Here is a 20,970-nt window from a genome sequence, read left to right on the forward strand (position 1 = left end):
TCATCATGTTTACTAGAGTGTTTGTTTTTTGATGTTAGGATTAGTCCTTTGTAAATTTTGAGCATGAAACTGGCATCATTATTTTTTTCATGGTTCTTGGATCTAACGTTTGTACTCCATTCATGAAGTTATGTGATCTCACTTCCCAAAGGTCGCGTGCACGCACACAGACAAAAAAAAAAATCGGTGAAATCAACATATTATAGACTCCTTTTGTGGGTGAGTGTGTCTAAAGAAATGATAATTTGTTAACTTTTAATATAAAGGTGGCGGTATTAGTTGTTCTGTTGTTGTTCTTTATATCGTTATAGCATATGTTCTACTGCATTGGGCGTTTTATTTCACTGAATTTAAACATTAGGTTATCTTTTGAGAGTCAGATGTATTAGCTAGCGTATTTTTGCTTCTTGGTATTAGCTTTATTGCTATAGGTATTTTTTATTTATAAAGGGATGATATTCTAATTTCATATCAGACATGTTTGGTAGTGTATTGTTTGTTCTTGGTAAGTCTTTGTAATCATTTACTCATTAAATACTTTGTTTATGTTGATATATTTTAGTGGTTCATTCATGACTTATTTTTACGGTATTAACACCACATAATTTTATCATAGAGATGTTTTATTAACTGCTTATATTTTGCTGATTTTCAACTCGGCATCATCGGAGCACAACACACTTGTACGCTCGACAGTGATTGAGTGAAACAATATAATTGCAATGGACAAAAGATCTAAAGTCCTATTTTTTTCACCCTCTAACAGGAAAAAAAAAAACAGCTATGTGGGAGTTTCTCTTAGGATAACAGTCTCCCGAATTTTTGGCAAATTAATGCAACCATATTTGTTAAGGTTGGGAGAATTCTTCAAAGCCATTGCTGACTCAAAAATAATCTTTCAGATCTGTAACGACGCCTAAATAGCACATTTGTTTTCCTCCATCTAATCCTGTGTGAAGGAGTGTCCAAAGCATGGTCTGCCAGTCCTGACTTGCCATAGTAATAGTAACGAATGTATTTTTCATGTTCTTCCAGGCGGATGTTAACTGATCTTCCTGTTTGTCCATAATAAGCCAAGTCACAGGGAACTTCGTACACTCCTGGGTGTGCTAAAGGGTGAAGTTTATCCTTAGGCTAGCAGATCAGAGTTGCTTTTTTTGACATGAGGTTTGAAAGTGGTGCGAAGACCATGTTTCATCAATACTTTGTCTATCTTTTCTGATGTATCTCTGACATAGGGAATAGAATTGGTCATGCTGTGTTATTAGGGGAGGGCAGAGTAATGGGCCTATGTAGTATTTTATGTATTTTGTAGGAATTATAGCTGTTGGCTAAGAACATATGGCACAGATATTTGAGTTCTATGGTCAGAGCTGTATCGTTAGAACAAATGGCTCTGTCTCTGTGTGTAAGTGTTTTTAAAATGCCATGCTGTTGGACTGAATGATGATGATGTGATTGTTTATGGAGGTATCTTCCTGTGTGTGTGTGTGTGTGTGTGTGTAGGCTTTCTGTAAATGGAAAAAGATAGTGATCCATCTGAAAAGCGGGTGACTAATGTGTCAAGAAATGGTAAACAGTTATTCGATTCTTTTTCTACTGTCAAGTGGATTTTAGGGTGTTGGCTGTTTAGGTAGATGACAAACGCATCCAAAGTGTCTTGTCCATGGGGCCAGATGGCAAACACATCATCTTCATAGCATAACCACACCTTTGGCTGTGGTGTAAGTACTTTGTTTTCAAAGTGTTCCATATAAAAATTTGCTAACGGGGGAGAGAGGGGGGGGGGACCCATAGCAGTACCATTGATTTGTTTGTAGAATTTTCCTCCCCATGCAAAGTAACCTGCATTCATAGTAAATTTAAATAATTCAAAAATATCAGGGGGAAATTTAAACTTGATTAAATCAAGAGTGTGTATAACTGATACATTGGTAAATAAAGAGATGACATCAAAACTAACCATTATGTCTGAATTTTTTTAGGATAAGATTTTTAACCAGTGTTTTGAAATGGACTGCATTTTTTACAAAAGTTAGAGGAGTTGCCAGTAAGGAAGGAAAGTGACTTGACTAAATGCTAGGCCAATTTATATGTGGGAATAGGTACAATTCTTTTCCCACCGTTATATGAAGATTTCATTGCTAAGTACTTTGTTTTTATTATAATAACTAAATTTAACACACATTATTATTAGGCTTTTTTTTTTTTTTTTTTTTTTTTTTTGCACACATTGTTTGTTTTCTATACAACTAAGATACTGTGGGATAATACATTCGCTACTATTACTATGGCAAGTCAGGACTGGCAAACGACGCTTTGGACACTCTTTCACACAGGATTAGATGGAGGAAAACGAATGTGCTATTTAGGAGTCGTTACATATCTGAAAGATTATTGTTTGAGTCAACAATGGCTTTGAAGAATTCTCCCAATCTTAACAAATATGGTTGCATTAATTTGCCAAAACTTTGAGAGACCGTTATCCTAAGAGAAACTCCCACATAGCTGTTTTTTTTTTATTAGGGGGCACCAAAAGTAGGACTATAGATCTTTTGTCCATTGCAATTGTATTGTTTCACTCACTCACTGTCGCATGTACAAGTATGTTGTGCTCTGATGATGATGATTTGAAATTCAGCGAAATATAAGCAGTTAATAAAACATCTCTTTGATAAAATTGTGTGGTGTTGTTAATACCATAAAAATAAGTCATGAATAACCGTCGACACCTAAGCTTATCTGTTAGATTATTTTAGTGGTTTATGTTTTAATTTTATTTTGTTATGTTTCTAATTTTCCTTTTCTGTTGTACCTTCCAATAATTAATTATGTGCAAATAAACATCAAAAAACTTATTTTTATCAATGTTTAATATCTACATAACCAATGATCGTTGTGTTATATGCTGTATATTCTTCTGCATTTTTACCACCTGAAGATTATTTTTGGTCTCATCTAATTTCTGTGTATACTTTTGCTACCCTTACCAAATGAGTCACTTTCCTTGTCAGCTCTTTGTACTCTTCATGCTGATGATTATTATCACTCATCTTATACAGCTTCCATCATGCCTTCTTCTTCCAGGCTGCATGCCTCATCCCTTCATTTATTAGTTTCTCCACATCCACCTTATTTAACCTTCTGACCCTTTGAATACATTAAAGACCTCTGCAAGTTATTTCTTGAGTAGGGTCAATGCAGCATTGAATCCTTTTCGTCAGTTTCTCATTCCATAACATAACTGCAAGCTGTCTCTTAATCCTTTCACAATCACCAGTCTTATAGTTCCATGTACAAGTAAGACTCTTTATGCAGGGTTAGGTTCCTAACATTTCTGGCATAAATTGAAGCAAAAATATAATGGGAATATATGTAAATACACTAGGTTCTGTTCCAAGATTTTCAGTAATCAGCAGAAAATACTTGAAAAATGTTTTATGAAATTTATGTATTGAAAATTGTATAATGTTCAAGAAAAAGAAAGAAAATTTACTCCTTTAAAAATAAAGATATCTGACCGAGATAGACGTCATACATCTGACTGAGTTCCACCTTTTTTCATTCTCTGAATAACTTCCCTTTTTCCTTTGGGAAGTTATTCAGATTTGCATTGTTTTTAGTCTCTTGTCCAGCTGCACTTGATAACACATATTTTTGTGGGCATGGTGGTAGATTAAAAATAGGAGAGTAGGGGTGGCCATCAAGATTTGGGAGTAGGACCAATAAGATTTAACCTTTTGGGTCCTGTTGTCTAGACCAGTGGTCTCCAAAGTGTGATACGCCTACCCCAGGGGGTACGCGAGTCAGTACATTGGGGGTACGTCAAAAACATTTTATATTGATAGGAAAAAAATTAAGTAATTAATTAAAGATAAAGAATATTACTTTCTTTCATCAATTAAACATATATCTAATATAGACAAAGACGTTATAAAGATCCTGTAAACTTAAATTTGCGAGTAGCGCACATTGGGCAACTTTGCACACATATTCGTCCATGTTTTTTAAAACATGGACGAATGCTGCCATGTTTTTTAAAACTAGGGAGTAAATCTCTTACTTCTTATCATTGCCATTGTTTGTAGGGCATCCTAGTGTTGACAAGCCCAACTAGAGAAGAAAAATTGCTTATTTATCCTGCTATCTACAGATGACACCACAGTTGTATTAATTATTTGACTTTTAGTAGTAATTCTTTTACAATTTTTTAGTATATATTGTTTCTGTGCAATTCCAACCTTTTTGTGCTTACTTTTACGTTTACACTAGAAATAGTGAATTAATATTATCAAAATTGCTTACATTTTTTAAAAGTGTTTGATATTAATAGTAAATGAATTATATTATCAATAGTAAATGAATTATATTTAAATTTTACAAATTAACCCTCACAAAATGGATAAATGGTTAAAAAAAATTTCCTCCAAAGAAACCGCGAATTGAAGATAATTATGATAGTACTTCTACATCAGATGAACAACAAGGAAAAGATAGGATTGATTCTTCTATTCAAACAAGTTCGTTATCAGTCAAATTAAGTGATAAAAACAATCTGAAACTTAACAAAACCTTGCCCAAGAAAGTTCGAAATTATCAAGAAGACTACTTGAAATGTACACATGTAGGACACGTAGTGACAATAGTCAACAATGAACCTTGTCCTACATGTGTATTGTGTCATGAGATGCTATGTAATGGGAGTATGAAACCGTCATTATTAGTAAGACGCTTAAAAACTAAACATCCTGAACATGAACACAAATCTTTACAATTCTTTGAACAATGTTTGAAGACATGTAATTCTCAATCCAACAACTTAAAAAAATTCACTAAAATTAATGATAAATATTTGGAGGCATCTCTTGAGGTTGCATTCTTACTTGCAAAAGACCAAAAGCTACACACCATTGGGGAAACACTTGTACTCCCAACTGCCATTAAAATGGTAGAAATTATCCTTAGAAAAGAATATGCAGATAAACTAAATTGTATTCCCTTATCAGCAAATACTATTGTTGTGTCCCATTTTATGATTTTTATTCTATTTAATAATTTCCGCTTATCTATGTTCTACTATTATCTATGCACGAGATATCACCAAAAAAATTACTAATACTTAAGTTATTTCTCAAGTATCCTTAGTATCCCTAATATTTGTATTTTACTGCGCCTTTTGGGATATTTAGTTTGAGATATTATATACAAAAACAAGGAGAAAGAACTAAAATATGTCAGAAAGTGTAACTATGTTGCAGTCGTGACACTTTATCTCGTTTCTTAACACATTAATTTTCCCGCCTGATTAGGTTCATAATTTTTCAAGTGGTGCATTGGACAGCAATTTCAGACAACTGTTTTATCATTGGACAAAAGATTTATTAAATTCCATAACATGGTACAATTCAAATTTTAGTTATTACTCAATTCAATGCTATACTAAATATTTACAAACTGATATTAGTTTATCATAAATAACTAAGCTATGACCCTATAATGGGTATTACGATCATGCCGCCATACACATTCAACACATAACTTCATATGACATGGACATATAAGATTAATTCACACCATTTAACTATCCAACCTTAAGTAGCTTAACTAAACCATTTACTGCAATAACACATAACTATGACATTTAAACTTTCTTATACAATATAATTGACATGCAAAATTCTCAGGACACTTAACTACTCATATAACATTAACACTAGCCAGCATACTTTCAATATATTCTGTCAGATACTAAAGTCCTAGTATTGTTTTCTTGGTCACTTCAACAGTTCAGTATTAGAATAATGATAACTAATACAGACGAATCTTAGTTAACACGAGATATAATTTACAGTACCTTTCTTTCCTGAGTTTTCCATATGGGCCTCTATCTTTTTCTGATTGAAGTATCCTGGTATAACCTCTCCGATAATCTGCTTCTCCTATGTTCCCTTTTGAATTGAACTTTGCCTACGCGGTCTTTACCTTTCGTTATTCAGGACACACTTTGAATCGTCTAAATAACGGCTGTGCAACTCGCGACGTGGACATTGATTTCTTTACAGCTTTCCCTTTTTCGTGGTTGTCACTGAAGTTGAAACACAAAAATTATGCTTTCTTTTCCTCGACTATATGGCATTCTTCACCTCTTACATAGGAAATACGGAACCAAAATTCCACTCACTTTTGTTTCCGTGTTGTGACGACGGAGATATAACTCCAATCTCGCCACTCAGGAAAACACCGTGAAACCCATACAAAGGAGTTCGCGAAGAACTCTCCTGGAACAGAACCAAAAGCCAAAAAGGTCTAAAAGCCTAAAAAGTCCTGGGGGGGGGGGGGGTCCAACCCTTTTATACTTGCTCTCCTAACGGCACCCTCTTTAACTTCTTTTCTCTGCTCCCTACTTAATTTTACTTCACCGACCAATTAGGGTGGCGATTTTCTGCCAAACGTCCTTTGGTCGGCGAGCCCGTAACGATGTCTTAATCCGGGAATTGGCCCTGAGCGATAGTCTGTTGTTTTTCTTTTGCTAGCCTCTAACTTAATCCCCTTTCCAAAATTTCTGTATGAACTTACTTAATATTTTAATCTCTAGCCTCTCAAATACCATCTCTTATGACTAATCCTTTTCTGTCTTATTTAGTTAAATTTTCTCTTTTATATCATATTACAACATTAATATATTCTTTCTTTTTGTTAGTTAGTTCAACAAACACCTTTATATTTTATATATTTTAATTGGTTGCAAGAATATTTCTTTTTCTTTTAAATAATTCATCTATTATCTTTTATGCAAGGTTTTTAATTTATTTATTCTTCATGTTACACCATGATAGCTGAGAATTCTACATTATTTTTATTCGCAGATCAATATAGAAATCATTGCAGATAATGTAAAGAAGCAACTATTAAAACAAATGACTCAATGTGGGGAAAATGTCTCAGTTATTGGTATTTACTAGATATTATTTTAATATTGAATTACACAAAGAACTACTTTTTTGTGAGACACTTCAGGAAAGATGTACAGGGGAAGATATCTTCTCAACAGTAAATAAATTCTTTGTGAAAAACAATATTTTGTGGAAAAACTGTTTAAGCATAACTAGTGATGGAGCAGTTGCTTTAATTGGTACAAAGAGAGGATTCAAAGGAAAAGTAACCGAAATAGCAATGTCAAATTCATTCATTGTATTATCCACAGGCAAGCTATTGCGGCAAAAAAAAATGCAGCCCGATATACACAAAATACTGCAGGATGCTATGAATATAGTTAATTTTATAAAAACAAGGTCTTTGAATAGTAAAATATTTACAGTACTATGTCAAGATATGGGCAGTATCTATGAAAATCTTCTATACCACACAGAGGTTTGTTGGTTATCCCGAGGAAAGGTGCTTAAGAGAGTTGTAGAACTAAAAGTTGAGTTACACATTTTCCTACTGGATAAAGATAAGAAATTTGCAGATCTTTTCAATGACAATAAGTGGTTATTAATACTATGCTACCAAGCTGATATTTTTGAAAAAGTAAACGTGCTTAATTTGTCTCTTCAAGAAAAAGGTAACATTTTAACACTGAATTAGAAAATAACTGCATTTTAAAAGAAAATGGTGCTGTGGAGAGAGAAATTTGAAAAGGGATGTTTAGAAATGTTTCCATCTTTATCTGATTTTGTTGCAGAAAATAATGTAAATGTAAAACAAACAAAAAGTCTAATATCTGCACATTTAAAAGTTTAGACATATTTTTGTAACTTATTCACAGATCTTCCTAGCGAAGAATTTCAATGGATTTTATACCCATTTGCAGAAAATGTAAATATTGACAACCTACTGATTCTTTTTCAAGAGCAGTTAATTGACATTAGATACAACACAACTTTGAAAAATGAATTTTAACAGAAATCTCTTCACAATTGGTGGATGGGACTGAAGTCCGAGTATAGCAATTTAATAAACACAGCAAATGATGCACTCCTACCGTTTGGTTCTACTTATTTATGTGAGGTATCATTTTCTGCAATGGTCCGCATGGTTAGCCTAGTGGCTTTGCGCTTCACAACCATATGACTGGGGAAGGAGTGTCCCAGTTTCGATTCCCGTCGAAGACGGGAGGAACTTGACGATCTTCCTCAGGCATAGCCAAGTTAGCCGGTCTTGGGCGCAGGCAGTAGAGTTTTTCCGCCAGTTTATTTGGCGTTTTTCATCCCACAAGCAGGCAAACCTGCCCTGTGAACACACACAGATCTACAGCCAAAAATATATCCCCCCAGCATCAGACTAGGCGACAGGTCAGTTGGGAGTGGTACTAACAAGAAGTCGCATCTAAGTAACACGCGGACCCTGCATAGGAAGTGGGAATAACGCATAGTGAAAGAAGAAGAATCATTTTCTGCAATGACAGGTATTAAAACCAAACATCGAAATAAATTAAACTTGGAACCAGACCTTTGTATCGCAGTATCAGAAGCCATCAAACCAGAATTTCAAGAAATTATGAAAGAAATGCAAGGCCATTGTTCACATTAAATATTGTAATAAATATGTTTGTAAGCTGTTAATAATAAAGATAATGTGTAAAAATATTTAACGTTTTTAATTATTATATGATGATACAAGGCATATTTCCTCTTTATAATACTTATTACAATAGATTTTTGCTCAATCAATTGGGGGCATGCGCTATTTATTTTTTCCATCTTGGGGGTACGTGATCAAAAAAGTTTGGAGACCACTGGTCTAGACACTAGTGGATGTTTATCAGTTCACTTGCAGTTCCTAGTCTGTGGTTAATGTAATGTTAATGTAATTTGTTTTTTTCTCGTCACATTTTATATTCCATTTTTTGTTTAATTATTTAAATTGTAGTCCATGGTTTAATCATTTAGTATTATAGTTTTATTACAATGTCAGGACCATCTGTGTCTAGGAAGTTGAACAGAGTCATGACTCATCACTCCTTCCAGTCGTGATCTATGACAGGTGCAAAAGAGAAGTTGTTTTTGTGTAACGTGAGTCATACCTGTACAGTCAACCCTCCTATAATGCGATTAATTCGTACCGCGTTATATGGAAACCGTGTTATAAGAAACTCAGATTTAACGTGCAAACCAGGTTAATTCGTGCCACGTTATATGGAAACCGTGCTATAAGAAACTCAGAATTAGTACGAATCAGATTGATTTGTGCCGCATTATATGAGAACCGCGTTGAGTGAAACTCGGAAGTAAGTAAAATCACTTCTTAATCAGTTTGATTTGTTCTGCGTTGTATGAAAATTGCATTCTCAGAGCGTCAAGTTACGGTGCATGCGGTTGTGGAAAAAATTTTTACAAACACAAAAGGCAAGATAATATGTTAAGTACAATAAAATGATCTTTATTGAACCGAAGAGTTCATACAAGGAAATGATAAAAAAATCAAACTAAAACTAAACTAAACTAAAAAATTGTTTTCCAACAAAACCAAGAAAATTATGTAAAATTGCGTAACATAATTTCATGTGTATTGAACGCTTTTAACACTCATCCTCGCTTTCAAATATGAGTGGCCTAACTCTTCGTCTTTTAATGGGCCAAATGTCTTCCTCACTTGACAAATCTTCATGTTGATTTTCAATCATAGCTTTTTTTTCTAACTGTACTAAAACCTCCCTATACGGAGCTAAGCAGTTTCTTAACTCTCTTTTAAACTTTGCGCTGCACACCATTGAATGATCAGTTTGAGCGAAATGAAGTTCTAATTCTTTAGCCAAATTTAGCCCTTTTTCACATCATATAAATTGAGATTTGGCACCCATTCGTTTTTCATATTTTCGTATACCAATGCATTTGAGGTACAGTATATCTTCCAACCAGATCATCAATACTCGTTTCATTTTAACCATCATCATCAAATTCCTGCCATGTACCCTCAGGGGGTGTACAGGTAATGACAGTACTACATGAAAAAATTACATCATTACTAACTTCCTATCTACAATTTTCCTCCAAATCAGTCTGTTACTTGTCAAGACTCCAACATTATCAGATCTTATATTTCTATCGTCTAAGGCACTTTGTACGGTATCAATCCACCTATATCTTGGTCTTCCTCTGTGTCGTTTTCTTGCCAACCTGGCAGAGAACACTTGTTTTGCTAATCTTTCCTCTCCCATTCTATTTAAGTGACCATACCACCTGAGATTAGCTCTGCTAACGCATTCCTGGATGCTGACAATGTCAAGTTCTTTCCTAATATCCTCGTTTTTAATATGATATTGCCATTGATGCCATCTGTTCATGCCTCTAATCTTTCTCAGGACTCTCATATCTGCGGTCTCTAGTCTTTGGTCAAGTGTTTTACTTCTGACCCAGCTCTCAGATCCATAAGTTAAAACTGGTTTGAACACTGTCTTGTATACAGCTAATTTAGTGTTACGACTAATTTCTTTCTTATTCCATATGAATTTATTCAATTGACTTCTTACCATACCAGCTTTGCTAATTCTATTGTCTATTTCTATATTTAATTTACCATCTTCAGTACAAATCGTGCCTAAGTAGCTGAAATGTTTTACTTGTTCCACAGGTTCTCCATTCACAACACAGTTGACATTTTCAATGATTTTGCCTATTTTCATTGTCTTTGTCTTTTTATTGCTGACCTTCATACCATATCTATTACAACAGCTATTCAATTTAGTCAGAGAATCTTGCAGACTTGTAGTGGATTTATTTAGAAGTATAACATCATCTGCATAAAGCAAAGAGCTGACATTAACATCTCCAATTTTGATATCAGGTTTAATACCACATTCCTTCATAATGTGATCCATATAGATAATGAATAACAGAGGGGATAATGTTCATCCTTGTCTCACACCAGATTTAACATTAAACCATCTTCCTGTACTTCCTTCATTTCTAACTGCTGACTTACAACTCAAATAAAGACTAAGTATTGCTTGATATAATGCCCCATTGACATCATATAACTGCAGCGTATTGAATAGCTTCTCTCTTGGCATCTTGTCATATGCCTTTTCCAAATCGACAAAACTTAAATACAGATCTTTGTTATATTCCCATGCTTTCTTGACTATTTGTCGTAAAGTGAAGATCTGATCCTGACAGCCTCTATTTGGCCTGAATCCAGCTTGTTCTTCACCAAGCTTTTCTTCCACAATTCTTCTCAACCGTTTCTCAAGTATACTTGCATAGATCTTGCCAAGAACACTCAGTAAGGAAATACCTCTGTAATTCTCACATTCAGTTTTATTTCCCTTTTTATATATGGGTACTATGAGAGCTCTACTCCAATCATCGGGAATTCGTCCCTCTGTCCAGGCTTTCTGAACTATGCAGGACAGCCACTGTAAGACTTTTATACCACCATACTTCAGCATTTCTGGTTGAATATCATCTACTCCTGCTGCCTTTCCACATTTCAGGCCTTTGATGGCTTTTTCTACTTCAAGTATGGATATGTATTCCTGACTGAATGCCTGGTCAGTGTTTTTTATCACTGTGCTGTCATCACTGCTTTCATATGGAGTAATTACTTTCAAAGTAATTACTCCATACTTCAAGGATATCTTTTTCTCCTGTTTTCATGTCACCTTTATCATCTCTAACTCCTTTTACAGCACTCTTTCCTCCATTTCTAAGCTTCTTCAACAACCTTCAGAATATTTTGCCATCTTCTTGATATTTATTTTCTATATTCTTGCCAAAGTCCTTCCATGACTTTTGTTTAGCTAGTTTTACACACTGTTTAGCTTTCTTACATTTGTCTCTGTATTCTGTAAGAGTAAAAGCTGACTTATTTGCCAGGAACTTTTGATATGCTTTCTTCTTTTCCTTCACTGACTCTTTAACTTCCTGTGTCTACCATGGAGTTCTAATTTTTCTATCCTTGCAGACAACTTCACCACATGTCTCTCTAGCTGAATCAATCAGGGATTTCTTCAAGGCTTGCCACTGAATCTCCAAGGTTTGATTCCTGTTTTCAAACTCTTTCATTTTTTCTTCAATAATCTTTGTGTATTTTAGTCTACAGTTCACATCTGAGAGCTGCTCAACTTTTATTTGCCTTAAAACTTTCTTACATGTCATTCTTTTCAATATGAAATTCAATTTTATCCTGCTTAAGACTGAATAGTGATCACTTCCAATTTCAAATCCTCTGTACACTCTGGTGTCCTGCACCAGGGAGAAAACATCACTATCAACAATAACATGGTCAATGAGACTTTTCTTATTCCTAGCCTCTTCTCTCCATGTGAATTTGTGCACATTTTTATGTTGGAACATGGTGTTAGTAATAACCAGTCCATGTCCTGAGCAGAAATACAACAGATATTTGCCATTATTATTAGCTTTGCTCTTTTCTCTAAATTTTACCAAAATATTTTTGTATGTTTCACAATCATTTCCTACTCTGCTATTTAGATCCCCAACAAGGACCAACTTTTCCTTTTTCATTGTGTCAGTTGCTTTTTCTAAAGCGTCAAAAAATTCTTCCACTTCTACCTTAGTAGAACCTTCTGTGGGACCATAGGCACAAATAAGTCTCATTGTCCAGTTCCCCATTCTCATATTTGCCCACATTACTCTACTTGAGACTGACTGCCATTCAAGAAGATTAGCCTCGTGTTTTGTGTTGAATACTATGGCTACTCCTTCTTTTCCTTGATTGTCATTGCCTGAATATAACATTTTGTATTTATTGCTCAGAAAGATCTCACCAGTTTTGGTCTTTTTTGTTTCAGTCACCCCTATTATGTCGATCTGGTACTTATCTAATTCCTCAGCTAGCTCCATTTCTTTGCCATTCAGGCTTCTTACGTTGATAGTACCGATCTTTAACTCTGGTGATGTTGAGTTGGCGTTTGTTTTCAGATTTGTTCCAGTAGCTGACTTTTCGCTGTTTGCCCTAGTTCCCTGGCGAAAACAACGGGGGCCTTGTTTAACCGGGCGACGCCCCAGCCGGTATGAAATTTTGTCATGGTGTAGCATCATTTTTTATTTTGGTTTAACCAATAAGAATACAATTTAGTCGGCTAATTCCCAAATTGCCAGCCCATCCTCGTTCATTCATTATCAAAGTAGATACCCAACAGGGTGCACCACGAGAAGGTGAGGATTGGACATTAGGTCAGAAGCCCTGGTCGGTTCTCCGCATTCCTTTAAAGGCTATGTGGAGGTCTCCTCTCAGTTATACAGCTTTGACCCTTAAGCATTTTAACCATATTAATGTTTCGCGCGCGCGGGTGACATGTTTCGCACCTAACGGACAGCCATCTGCCATAGTTTTCCTTATCTTTTTCGCATTTTTCTTTACGGTTCAAATTGTAGATTTATTCAGATTTATCGATTTTGCAACAGACGATATTTTTTCTCCACCCTTTAAACGATTTAAAATTTGGATTTTGTCCTCAAGAGATATAAACTTTCTTTTTAACTGTTTTCTTGTTTCTTTTGTGTCTGACATTATGCAAACCTGGGGTTAACAATTATTTTATTATTATTATATTACAACAAATAAAAAATTTTATCTACGGTATTGTGTGATGTTGTCCAATTACGATAACACAAATTAAGCGAGCAAAAGGCACTTTATTGAACACTAATCGTGATATGTACGTCTGCACGGATTTACAGACAGTTTCTTACTAAGTTGCACTTAAAATTGATGACAAAGTGGGTGGTTGCAACAGTGAAAGTTCGGCAGCGCTATTGGATAAAGAAATTGACGCATATATGCAACAGCCAATCATACGGTCTATTTTAAGCATTAAAACAGAGCACTGTGAACAATCTCGCATCGTTTCTTCGCTTATAGGGGAATTCCCTGATAACTGAAATTGGAAAATGGTGATGTACCTTCACCAAAAAGAAGGGAATTCCCCGTTAATTTCAACTGTAAAAATTTAAGACATAGATAAATTCATGCTATAGAGAATCTTCTTAAACCAATTAAGTTGATGGAATGTTGTTGAACGGAAACCGCGTTATAGCAGGGCTGTCGCAATTTTGGCTCCGTGTTATATGGAAACTGTGTTATAAGAGTACCGCGTTGTAGGAGAGTTGACTGTATATCTTTTTTTTCATAGATGGCCTCCTGGCTGGCCACCACTCAGGTGAACACTTCATAGTCACTTTAACCATCTGGAAGAAGATTTGATATAAGGTATGCTAGCTCTTGATTTATTTTGTCAATATTGCTGGAAATTTTGCATACTCTATCTTGTGTGGTTCATATAATACCAATTTTTTGCACCAGAAGGTGATTGATTTAACATGCATGTATATTCTGGTGTCAGTCGATTTCCTATAAAGAATATCTGAGTTTATTTTGCTCAACTAACTTATTGACCTTGTCTAAAATCTGTTGGTTTCTAATTCAAAGTTGAATTTGGTTTGAAGATGAATGTTGTTTAGGAAAGTGGCAAATTCCTGTAGTTGTTTAGTGGAGCCCAGCCAAATGATGAAAATCAATATGATACCATAGCTACACTTTAGGTTGTGTCTCATCTGGCTCCAAGACTTGTTTCTCAAATCAGTCCATAAACAAGTTTGCTAGTAGTGTTGACAATGGAGCCCATTGCTAGTCCCTCTAAATTGCATCTTGGAATTTGAAGGTGTTGTTGACACATTGCATGATTGCATTGGTTGTAGAACTACTTATTTATTTTAAACTCAACTGGTTTCATGAAATAACTATGTTTCACATTTTCAGGAAATAATACTGAATAAACTACAAGGAGATGATGTTCAGTTTTCACTGCTGCTTAATAGACAAAAAAACAGAACGTAAACTATAATGTTCTGTTGATCCAGGTGCATTAGTGTACAAATTGGTATAATGTCTAGACTTTCAAGTAGGTCAGTTGGTTCTGTTGTTAAATTCTTTGCCGTTCAATAAAATGTGCTGTATTCTTATAAAAAGAGTCTGTCTTGCTCATGTGACAGCTTACCAGTTATGCAAGATATCTGGATAACAAAGAAGTTGGAGCATATCTTGCATCTGCAGTGGGTCTTAATGATATGCCTTGTGTGTGTATTTTGGAGTTCTGTAAATTCTTAGGCCCAGGGAGTGTTTGGAGATAAGACATTTTTAGTATCCTTGTTCAAGTTAAACAGGTCTTTAATAAATTGTTAGTCTTTTTGTTTATTGATGCTGTGTGATTATCCTATAGAGTCATATTCAAGTTGAATAGGTGCTGGTATCATTTAGAAGAGCTTGTTTTTTTTTCAACTTAATCTATTCTGTTCATGATCACTATCACAGTGCCATTTTCTGCTTTTACAACCACTATATTTTTGTCTTGTCTAATATTCTGTAGTTCTAACTAGTCCATTTTTGAGGTATTATTGTATAGCCATTTGGCTGAAGTAGGATGGAAGTCATTTTTATGTGGATTAAGTTTGCTGTTTCCTTAGGTAATTGTTTAGTCCTTTTTCAACATTGGCTATAATGTCAATCTTAGAAATCTTACTTGGTGATAATGGAAAACTAAAACCTCATGATAGAATGTTGTGTTCAGTCTCAGAAAGCAAGTGGGACAGTATATTAAATACAACTTTCTTTACTGTGCTTATTCTTCTCCACTGTGGCATTTTTGAGATTCTTCTTTATTTTTTCTTTGCTGACTTATGAAAATATGTTCAGCTTATTAATAAGTGATTGTATAAACTATTCCAAAGTTCAGCAAGTAAGGCAGATGATGTTAAAAGTTTTTTTAACTTGATTATGTGATAAAGATGCCAAAAAATTGTATTCTTGATTTAATCCTTTACTGAAGTGGAAGCAAACAAAGTTTGCGTGTGAAGTATCTTCACAACTGGGCTACTTGTACATAGAGACTAATGACTTCACATCAGTTGCCTTAGTTCCTCATAATGCAAAGCACACAGTGTTTGTGTGTGTGTGTGGGGGGGGGTGATGATGCTGTGCATTAGGAAGGGCCACTGCCCAGACATTTTTTGACTTTTATTGAGGTCTCATCAATGGGCACCAGACCCAGAAACCAGTCTGGGCAGTGGTCCTTCCCATAGCATTTCACAAACACACCCAAAAGGATGTGTGCTTTGCATTATGAGATACTAAGTCAATTGATGTGAAGTCATTGGCCTCTATACAAGTATCCCTCGATTAACGCGGTTAATTAATCTCTCAATGCGTTAATCAAATCTAATAATCAGTGGTAAAAATTACAAATTGTCCATGATCGATTACTGTATTAATAATTTGTTTTATATGGTACTCTTTTAGGAAAGATAAAAAATGAATGCAAAGTAAATGTTTAATAAATACTTGTACCTACATTATTTGCTGCAATTTTTTTATCAAAAGAAGTTATCAAGAGTTGTTTGAACAATTTTAGTTTTTTTTTTCTTATCAGCATAAATTCTATGATAACAAGCAAAATGACTCTCCAGACCTCGGCAAACAAGCAATAAAACATAAAGAGAAACACTGCAAATATAATACGATAGTACAAATTAAGTGGATGTGGAATCCAACATTATTTCATAGCCGAATATAGAAAGTACAAGAGTTTCATGCAGAATATATAGAAACTAAAAGTTGCCCATAAGGTTGCATAACCTTATGAGCAACTCATAGTAAAGGCGGAGTAAGCTCCAGATCACTATCCTTAGTATTTTCCATAATGTAAAGCACATCTAGAGGACAGGTATGATAAATAAGCCTTTGGCTCTCTATTTCAGTAACACATGATGGTTTATTTATTTTCAGTTACAATCTAGAAATTATTGAACAAAGAATTAAAAAAAAAAAAAACTAAACCATACTATACTGACATCTGAGGTCGCAGTATCTCTCAGATACAATTTACTGTCAAATATCATAAACCTTTACATAACATGTGTTAAACCAAACTGACAGCAAAAAACAGTGCTGAATATCACTTGTAACATATGAATGCACAGCTACTCATGACCTCCAAGCTATATACTGAATTGTGTAAGAATATTTATATTAAACATTTTGCATGCATCTGTCAGATCAGCTGCTAGCTCCGCAGGGTTAAAGGCGCGTATATCAAGGGATTGCCAATTAATTTCCGCGTGTTAATCAAATCCCACGTTAAGCAAGGGATGCCTCTATACAAATACCCTGTCATGAAGATACTTCACACACAAACTTTGTAGTATTGCTTACACTTGGGTAAAGGATAAACCAAGAACATAATTTCTTGGCATCTTTAATTTAAGATAAGACAATGGTAACCCTGAATAAAATAAGCATGATTTGCCATCAATTTGGGAAAGCTGTATTCTTTTGCTGTTCTTGCATTCTTTGCATAGCACAACCACCTCTGCCTGATGGTAAATTCTCACCACTCATTTGAAGGTAAACTTGCATTGTAATTTGAATAATTATGGTATTACACCATGATCTTGGCATCTTACAAGGAATGTTAGTCTGTTACGAAATGTTTTACTTGATGCATAACTTTCCAAATTTTAAAGCTTAGAATCACTGTATGAACAGATTTAATTTCAGTGACTTCTGTAGTAGAAGGACATGTAATGATGGTATTACAGCCATGTGGGACAGATTGGTTGTATAACTATATATTTATTTAAATTCAGCTGATTTCATGAAATAACTGTGTTTCACATTTTCAGGATATAATACTGAATAAACTACAAGGAGATAATGTTCACTGTTTTCACAGCTGCTTAATAGAAATTCATCGGGGGGGGGGGGGGGGTTACTGTTTTTGTCATAAGTTTAGAATTATGTATATTTTCTGGTAAGGACAGTATTTCTATTGAATTAGTTGGATTTTTCAAGTATATTATTTTGTCTTTTTTTAGGTGATAAATTTAAACCATTATCATCAGGTGTCAATACTGGTGCTGTTGCTAGAAAAATGAGAAGAGTTTATGTTGGTATAGACTCCTTTAGGTAAAAATAAATAAAGTGTTGAAATGTTGACAAAATACAGTATAACAATATATAGTAAAACCCCCTTTTTACATTCCCACAATTTATGTTTTCCTGCCATTAACGTCATTTTCTGTTGGTCCTGTCTTAAAGCCTATTCTTACGATATATCGTTTTCCCACCATTGACAACTTGATGTGGATGTTATTTCTCATGATTTGCGATTTTTTCTCGGGTGGCAACACTGATTTTTGAATCGATTTCTGCAGAAATCTGCGCATTTCTGTTCCCAGATGGCGTTGCTTTTGGCTGTAGTTTCGTTTCCGCCATCATGGTGACTTGCATGCTTGCAGCAGTGATGAGCGATACCATGATTTTTTAATCACCATACGAATTGATATGTGAAGTTTTCGTATCAATAAATTTAAACTGTCAGTAGCTCGTGGCACCCGTAACTTGTTGTGATGCAATTTCACATTCACGGTGCTGTATTGAAATGGTGAACAAGGATTATACACAAATTGTGAAATCACATTCACTCTTCTACCAACTAACGGTTGTTACTCATGAATATTAGATATCTGTGAATAAACCACAGTTTGTGAAATATCATGTCACTGGCTTGTAGTGTTGGTGTTCGTAGTCACAATTCAGAAGCATGTGGTGTATTGCAGAATTTCTGCTATGCAATTTAGCGTGTAATAGTTGCTTTCAAGTTGTGGTGATGGATGATCCATGTTAGTAACAGGGATCATCCACTTTTAGCCTTTTTTTTTTAATGTTTTTTACATTTCTGCTATTTACACTTTTTCCATCAGTCCCCTGGGAATTGTAAAAAAGGGGTTTTGCTGTATATATATATATTTTTTTTTTTATTTTTTTTTTTTGTATATGTATGTGTGTGTGTTTATTATGGGAAAAAACATGCTAATGATTACAAAGTAATACAATAACTTTATTAAGCCACAGTAAGTATCACAATTGCAATATCTTAAGTGCTCATATTGTCAGCCTTCAGTATTTACACATTTACTAGTTTCTACACTCAAGCACACTTTGGCACAGAGTTCTTTATAATCATCACTTTCTTGGCATGCCTCTCTTATGAATCGAATCATGTAATCAACAGTGTGTGGTTTTCTTGAAAATACTTTATCTTTGATAACACCCCAAAAGAAGAAGTTCATTGGGTGAGATCTGGTGATTATGGTGGCTATTTAACTGGCCCTAGTCGAACTATCCAGCTAAGGGGTAATGCACACATTTACAGCATAGTTGGGGGGAGGAAACCCCATCTTGCTGAAAAAAAGAAGTCCTCATTATCTTGCTGCAGTTGTAACTGTGGTATAACAACTGTATCCTACTTTTGCACTACACAGTATATTAAAATTGTAGATTTATTTTAATTTTACAGGTAAAGAAGATTTTAATAATTCACATGTCATATACCAGGTGTGTTCAACCCGTCGATCGCAGAGCAATTTTTGATTAATCACTTGTGTATTCCTCCTTACTTACAAATTTAATTAAAACAAAACATAATATTTTATTTATCATTATTTTGTATTATTTTTAATTTGCTTTAAGTGTATTGCTATTGTTTATTTATATTTCGTTAAAATTTTCAAATCAGTAATTTTTTTTATGAGTCCAGGTAAATGAATTAATTTGGATCAGTGGAAGTCAAACAGCGAGCCGAGTGAATACGATTATAAGCAAAGTGTAAAAACTCGATTGTAGCTTAAATATTAAATATTCCAAAGCACATTACATTGATTTTTTACTTAGGTTAAGTCCCATGTGAATATTGTAAAAAATAAACTTTGTTTGTCTCGGTATAGTTTGTATTAGATGTTTTTGTAAATAACTCTTTTGAAGCTAACTGTATATACTGCTTTAATAAGAATATGCTAGAGTGGTAAAAGCAAAGGCAATGTTTTTGTTACCGAAGCTGTACATGGCGGCATCATTAGAAAGATTGTTATTGAAACTTGTATGTATGAAAAAGGCTTGCAGGCTCTAAGTGTAAACATCTCTGAAGTCAGTCAGAAAGAGTTCAAACAACTTTCTGATGGCCAGCAACTTACAATCAAAAGAAAGCGGAGGAGAACAAAAAGCATGCCGAACTTGAAACTTAAGATGAAAGACTCATACTGATTCTTTGGGGGGGGTCTTCATGGAGGTCTCAGAGGAGGCCTAATAAAAAGGGACTAAAGCAAGCAGAAGGGGTCCCGGTTCCAGAATTGCTGTCAGAGAGGAGGCCGCCTGGTACAGAGTCACCATCAGATAGACTGCCTGGATCCACGTTACTTGAGAGAGGAGTTTTCCGCTTCCAGAAAGGAGCTTCTCGTCACTAGAGAGAGGGCGACTACTTCTAGGCCCCAGACAAGGTTTCAAATTGCTGAAAGGAAGAGTTCCAATTGCCGGAGAAAAATTTCCAGGCCAGGTTAATGTCAGACATTCACCAGTGTGTTGCATTTTCATTACAATTTGATGAATCAAACGACTTCACCTATATTGCTCAGTTAATGGTATTTCAAGATTATTCAAGTAAAGAAGAACTTTTGAAAATTATACCATTATTGGGAAGGACTAGGGGAGAAGACATTTTTTCGGCATTTGATGAATTTGTGAAACAACACAAACTTCCGCTTTTCAAACTTGTGTCTATTACTACTGATAGTGCTCCTGCAATAATAAATGAGGCTTCATTTCATTATGTTAAAATGATGACAAATATCCAGATTTTTTAACGTATCACTGTATTATTCAATGCCACTGTATTATTCACCAACAAGTGCTGTGTAGTAAAAGATTAAACACAAAAGATGTTTTGGATATTACATTTAAAATTGTAAATTCTGTTCGAGGAAAAGCCCTGAAACAGCAGTTATTTAAATTGCAGGCAGATGATGATAGGGAACTTCTGTTGTACAGTAATGTTCGCTGGCTCAGCAAAAGTCAATTTTTAGAAAGATTTCTTGAATTAATTAACGATAAAAAAAATTTTCTTGATAAAAAAGGAGATATTTATCCACAATTGAGTGATAAAAGATGGTTGTTACA

General features: G+C 34.6%; 1 protein-coding gene across 2 annotated transcripts in view; it reads left to right on the forward strand.

The window, feature by feature from the left end:
- The window catches only part of LOC150102568 (golgin subfamily A member 5-like), a 358,953-nt gene that overhangs the window by 287,411 nt on the left and 50,572 nt on the right, over positions 1-20,970 (forward strand). For both annotated transcript variants that reach the window (XM_090399729.1, XM_090399728.1), the window contains exon 12: positions 17,835-17,925. In XM_090399729.1, coding sequence (XP_090255855.1) covers positions 17,835-17,925 — 91 coding nt within the window. The remainder of the gene's footprint in view (positions 1-17,834; positions 17,926-20,970) is intronic.

This window comes from Typopeltis vanoorti, chromosome 10, assembly GCF_054136105.1.
Source record: "Typopeltis vanoorti isolate ZY-2024b chromosome 10, IOZ_Tvanoo_1.0, whole genome shotgun sequence".
NCBI lineage: Eukaryota > Metazoa > Arthropoda > Arachnida > Uropygi > Thelyphonidae > Typopeltis > Typopeltis vanoorti.